Genomic DNA, 6,000 nt, shown 5'->3' on the forward strand with positions numbered 1-6,000 from the left:
AGCCTGGCCCACACAGGTGTTTCGTGATATATGAACTTCATGTGAGCACAGTACTGTCTCTATTACCTTTTAGCATGCACATCTAAATTGTTTCAGTTCTGGCTAAGGCCTTTTTGCCTTTACCACTGAAATGTTTTGGCAGAGCTTTAACTATAATGGAAATCAGAGCAGACATTTCTTGAATACAGTCCTCTACCTACATCAATACAACCCAAAGATTTATACAGCGGTGTTGAGTCTTTTATTACAACATCCTGAAAGCCCCAACTATTGCTCTTCAAGTGTCATTTCCACTGACATGGAGCTCTAAGTATATGAAATATATTCAAAGACAAGAAAATTTCTATGCTTTGATTAAAAAAAAAAAACTCTGCCAATTAAATTCAGAGGAATACACACCATGCTCTTCCATTACTGTAGTTCTCTTTAGTGTGAAGAATCCCTCATGGAGATTGTTAATCTCTGTATACCTGAGCTGTTCCAGACCTAAAACCAAATGTTCAACAAACCCTTAAGAGAAATTCTGATGCAGGAGGTCCATGATCCAGCAGGTACTCTACTCATTAAGCTCAACAGCTTCATTTATGCTTTTTGATTAAATATTAAATAACTGCTAAAAGTACTTTCAGAGTTACGTATAGTCTAAAGATCTGGTCATTAACTCAAACCATCGCTATTACTGGAGGGAGGGGCGCGAACCTCAAGGAATGATGTTGGCAGCAAAGTAATTAGTACAGGGTTGGTGCTTTTGAAACGGTATTTCAAACCACATCATGGACAGAATTTAGGTTTAGGCCTCTTATTTTAGAAGCAGAATGACGTTATGGCATTGATTTACAACTAGGACAGGTAATTTGGACATTCAAATAACCATCTGGGAATTTTCTGTTAAAAAAAAAGCTAACATTTATTTTTTTTTTTAAAAGTTGACATTCATACTCTGTGTTGTTCCCCAAAAACGTAAAGCCACAGAGCAGCTGTCCTGTTAACTGAAACAGATTAAGATTCCAAAGTTTTACTGTACTATTTTTCTTTATCAACACTTAGAAACACTAAGCTTTTCATGAACACCCTCAAAATGAAATTTTTCAAATGTAGGCAGATTAAAACATTAAAAGGGGGGTAAAAAACAGAACCAGAATAAAAATTCGCTAATTGGAAAATCGATTCGAAAGGAAATTTCTATATCTATATAAAATGCATCTCATAAGAACCAAAATTTTCCCCCAAATCATAAAATCACTGTCAACAAACATGGGTCAACTCAGAAACACTGTCACAGAGATCACTGCTTTCACAGGAAGGTTTCAAAAAAGCAGAAAGTGGTTACGATGAGATCAAATGTCTCCGTTTCGAAACAGACAAACAGATCAGGGACCATCTCAGGTGTTAAGCAAACTCACCAAACTACTGTCAACATCCTGGTCTGGAGGGATCCTCCTTTGCCCCAGAGTGACAGCTCCAGGTTTGTCAATTATTTAACTTACGATTCGCAAGCCCAGAGTTCCAGACCCGATGCAACACATAATCTACCCCAGGGTCGAGGAAGCTCCCTGGGCTCCTGTGTCAGAATTCATTCCCCTGGAGTCAATTCCTCGTTCGAGAGAAAGAGTCGCGTAAAGTTTCTTACGTGGGAGAGAGGTGTGCGCAGAGTGACCGCTCCTTCTTTTTCTACCCAACTCCACCTCCCTAAATAACCCCTGTGGCCCAGGCCAAGCAAAGCCAAAGAGCGAGTGACAAGCCGGTGCGAGGTGTGCCCAGGGAGAACCGGGTGCCGAGCCTGGAATCCCCACGGCCCCGCCGGCGATAGAAGCTGGGGGGCGGCGGCTCTGGGCCTTCAGCCCCAGCGGGCGGATACTGACCCGAGGACGCCGAGGCCGAGCTCAGCAGCACCGCACAGAGCAGCAGCGTCAGCCCTATCCGGACCTGCATCCTGCTCTCAGGGTCGCTGCCAACCCCTAGAGCTGTCGCCTTCGCCTCTGCCACCACCGATTCAGCCGCCGCCGCCTCGCTGCTGTTCTTCCTGCTCTAGTCTCCCTCCTGCGCCCCTTCCCAGGCCTCCCTGACCCAGCGCGCAGCCAATCCCCGCCCGCCGTTGCGGACATCTCGTCCAATCACTGTGGTCTCCCCGCCCGCCCCCATTGCTCCGCCCCGGGGTCATCCATTGGCCAATCATTGTCCATGGCTTCCACACCGGCTTTGCCGGTTGGACCACGGTCTCACCGACATGGCCCCAGCTAATTGGTAGCCCATGGGTTCAACCGGAATCAGGGCGTGAGTCAAAGACTGGGAGAAAAGAGGCAAAGACTACAATTCCCAGAATGCACTTCATGCGATTATCTCTGGGGCGTGCTCCTGGGAAACGTAGTCCATCGTGGGGCAAAATTTACAAGTGCAGGTGACTGAAGTTAGAATTCAACTAACAACTAGGCTAAATATTAACTCAAGGCTACGGATTCATAATCCTTTTAAAACTAACCCAAAATAAATATTAAGGAGTAATTTTAGGAACTTGAATGTGTTTAGCATCTCTTCCTGTTTTATTAAAAAAATTAAATTGGGCATAGTGATATAAGTACTGAGAAAAATGCCACAGCTAGTTGAATTTGAGGTGTTTTTAAAAACTTAGATAAAACAGTACCCCGAGGTACAGACCAGGGAGCAACTCACTACCTGTCCTCCTTTCTCCAGCAAAACAAAAGGAAATACATCCACCCAGTACAGATTATTTCAATACAGTATTGTCCACCAGACAATAATCATCTGGAAAATGTGCCAACAGTCTTTGAAAAATTATTTTAAACGCCTGTCCTCATCTATGTCTTCTTATGCGTTGCATTGTTCTCTTCTTTCCTAACTAAAGCAGGAGAACAGGTTCATGTGTGTGGAGGTAGAGGTGATAGTGATTGCACTCAGGCACGGATATATTCTATGTAATAAGCACCAATTCCAGGCATGTTCCAACTGGGTAGCAGAGCAGTGGCTTGGTGTTCCTGCCCCTTCTTTCATCAAACCGTGTCATACTTCTTTCCTTATCATCCACCCACAGTTAGCTCTGAGGCCTAGAACCTAGTCCAGCTAAGCGAAGGGCTTTGGAAAAGTCTCTGCTGGCAATCTATCTTAGCACTTCTGGGCGTTTGTCTTCTTTTTTTTTTCTTTTTGAGAAAGAGCCTTTTATTTTCAGGAAGTTGGTAAAAAACCAACCACTGTTTCTCATTCACATTGAAAGAGATGAAAGAAAGAATTATCTCCTCGAAAAACTTGTCTTTTCTACTACAACCTGCTTGACTCTCATTACACTGTCATTAATGATTCCTCTGAATTCTTCTGATTATAAATCATAGTAATATCTGGCATACTTTCCTTCCTTTTCCGTCTTATTGATAATCAAGTTCTATCAATTTGAACTACGTAGTTTTTAATTTTTAAAATTTTATTATGTATCTCTGTTCTCTTCCTCCCTGAAACTCCCCTAATGGCTTTCATTTCCTCTCGCCTGGATGATGCACCTCATTTCTAGCCATATTCGCTGACATCATTCTCCCTTTACTCTAACTTGAATCACATATCATGGCCATATCAATTTTCCTTAAACACTGCTTTCATATGCCTATTGAAAATTTTTAACAGCTGCTCTTTTCATAGAATAGAAACATATTTGAACTTATTCTATTTACAAAATAGGAACCGTGCTGACAGTTCTACTCTCTTAGGGAAGTACCGGGAAAGAAACTTCTGCCTTCTACAGAAGAGTCAGTGATTGTCTATTTGATTAAAATTGGGGAAAGTTTACTGCGTAGTTAAGGCCCAACTTCTTTTTTCAGTTTTGTCTTTACTGAGTACATCTTACATTTAAGGCTTTGCGCTGGGTGCTGCATGGACCAATTAGCCGCTTCTATTTTATTCTCCAGATTTTACATTAACACAATCATGTCTTCCTAAGGGTTCCTCTACCTTTTCTCCAATTGCCTTTGTTTCCTTTTTTTTAGCCATAACTCTGGCATCCTTCCAAATTTTATTTGCATTTCATCCTGGATCACACTTCTCCAACCAGATCTGTCCTCATCAATCTTCATTTCTCTAAGTATCTATTGAACACTCACAACCTTGCCATACAAACAGATTGTAAACTTGCTGAGGGTGGAGATGATCATGTGATTCTGGGTATAGGTATATAGCACTGGACTTGCCACCACTAGCATTAGATAATTATTTGTTGATTGATAGACATGTCTTGCCTGTCTCTTGTGGGATTCAAAAGAGAGATGCAGGATAAAAGCATTTTCTACACTGTAGAATGTTGTACAAATAGTTGTTTCTTATCAATTGCTTGGTTGAGGTGTAGGAGGGAAATTAATTTTATACCCTTAATGTAAAAAGGGTTTAGAGCTGCTAGAGCTTTTGCCTGTAGCCAGCAACGAGTAACTGACATGCTCTGAGAATGCTAATAAGACCTGACTTTCTGAGGAAGTTCCAAGTCTCCAAAGTAGGTTTAGAATATGCTGTGGGAAAGTCAGATTTATTTTATCAGCCTGCTACATTGCATAAGATTAATTAGAAAAAAGGTTGTGAATTCTCCATGGCCTTTTCCAGTCTGTGTACACACTCCTCAAGGTTCCCTGCCAGCATTCCCAGTTAAAGTTATATACTTGTATAAAATGTTAATATTATTTATTAATTCTTAGACTTCTTCAATATTTGCTCAGCTGTCTTTATTCCATCTGTCCATATCAGCATTCTAGGTCATTGTCAGAGATTTCCAAGTTGCAGAAAACCTCTTTGCTCTGCATTACAACACAGCATAGGCCTCAATAGAGGTAGGTAATAAACACCTTCTGATGCAGATGACATTGAAGTGACCTCATTCCATTGAAATGAATCAAGCAATCAGCAAATGCTGAGAACCTGAAAGTGTTGAGGACATAAACTCAGCTTTCTTTTCACTTCAGGATGGCAAGACAACCTCCAGAGACTTTACCTGAGAATGGAGCAATTGTCACCAACTCTAGTGGGATATATCGTCTCCTGTGCTGTTCTTTGCATTCCATTTGAATTGGTAATAGGCAAGACTGTCAGCATTTGTATCAAGGTATCTACCAGGGCAGGATTAGGGAGAAGCAAGAAGCAGAATATTTTTCCCTCAGGGCTTAGAAAAGAATGTACTTTCTTTCCCATAGATGAGGTAAATTAAAGTTTTCATGCATAAATGACAATATAAACTCTAGCATCATAGTGAGATAGAACCTGGCATCTTCTGATTTATAGTCTGAGCTTTTGGAGTAAATGAACAATGGATTTATACCTTATCATGTCCCTCCTAACTTCAGGATAGTAGATGGCAGGTACCTAATAAGTGATAAAAATAAATAAGTTTGGGTTGTCATTCCAGTTTCCATGATTACAATTAAGAGCATTAAGTTTAGATTGTAGATCATAGATTGTGGTGGAGTATATTTATCTACCAAAACTCTGAAGCTGATAGAAGATGAAAGGGGGAAGGGGACTTCAGTCTGTTTACCAAGTTTCATCCTGAAGTGACGTTTGGTTTGGACACATGTGTTCTCCAAGCAGTGCTGACTTATACAAGATAAAAGAAAAGCCAAGATACCTTTATACCCTGTATAACTGGGTATAAGAGACAAAGAAGGGCATTATACAATGGTAAAAGATCAATGCATCAAGAAGAGCTCTTCACGGAACTGGAAAAAACCACCTTAAACTTCATATGGAACCAAAAGAGAGCCTGCATAGCCAAGACAATTCTAAGCAAAAAGAACAAAGCTGGAGGCATCATGCTACCTGACTTCAAACTGTACTACAAGATTACAGTAATTAAAACAACATGGTACTGGTACCAAAACAGAGATATAGACCAGTGGAACAGAACAGAGGCCTTGAAGGCAATGCCACACATCTACAACCATCTGATCTTTGAGAAACCTAACAAAAACAAGCAATGGGGAAAGGATTCCCTGTTTAATAAATGGTATTGGGAAAACT

General features: G+C 41.0%; 1 protein-coding gene across 2 annotated transcripts in view; it reads right to left on the reverse strand.

Annotated features, from left to right (window-relative positions):
* The window catches only part of SEL1L (SEL1L adaptor subunit of SYVN1 ubiquitin ligase), a 61,912-nt gene extending 59,874 nt beyond the window's left edge, over window positions 1–2,038 (reverse strand). For both annotated transcript variants that reach the window (XM_009006412.5, XM_002754169.6), the window contains exon 1: window positions 1,863–2,038. In XM_009006412.5, the coding sequence (XP_009004660.1) occupies window positions 1,863–1,932 (70 nt within the window). In that variant the 5' untranslated portion in view covers window positions 1,933–2,038. The remainder of the gene's footprint in view (window positions 1–1,862) is intronic.
* Between the last annotated feature and the right edge of the window lie 3,962 nt (window positions 2,039–6,000).

Source organism: Callithrix jacchus, chromosome 8 (genome assembly GCF_049354715.1).
Source record: "Callithrix jacchus isolate 240 chromosome 8, calJac240_pri, whole genome shotgun sequence".
Taxonomy (NCBI): Eukaryota; Metazoa; Chordata; class Mammalia; order Primates; family Cebidae; genus Callithrix; species Callithrix jacchus.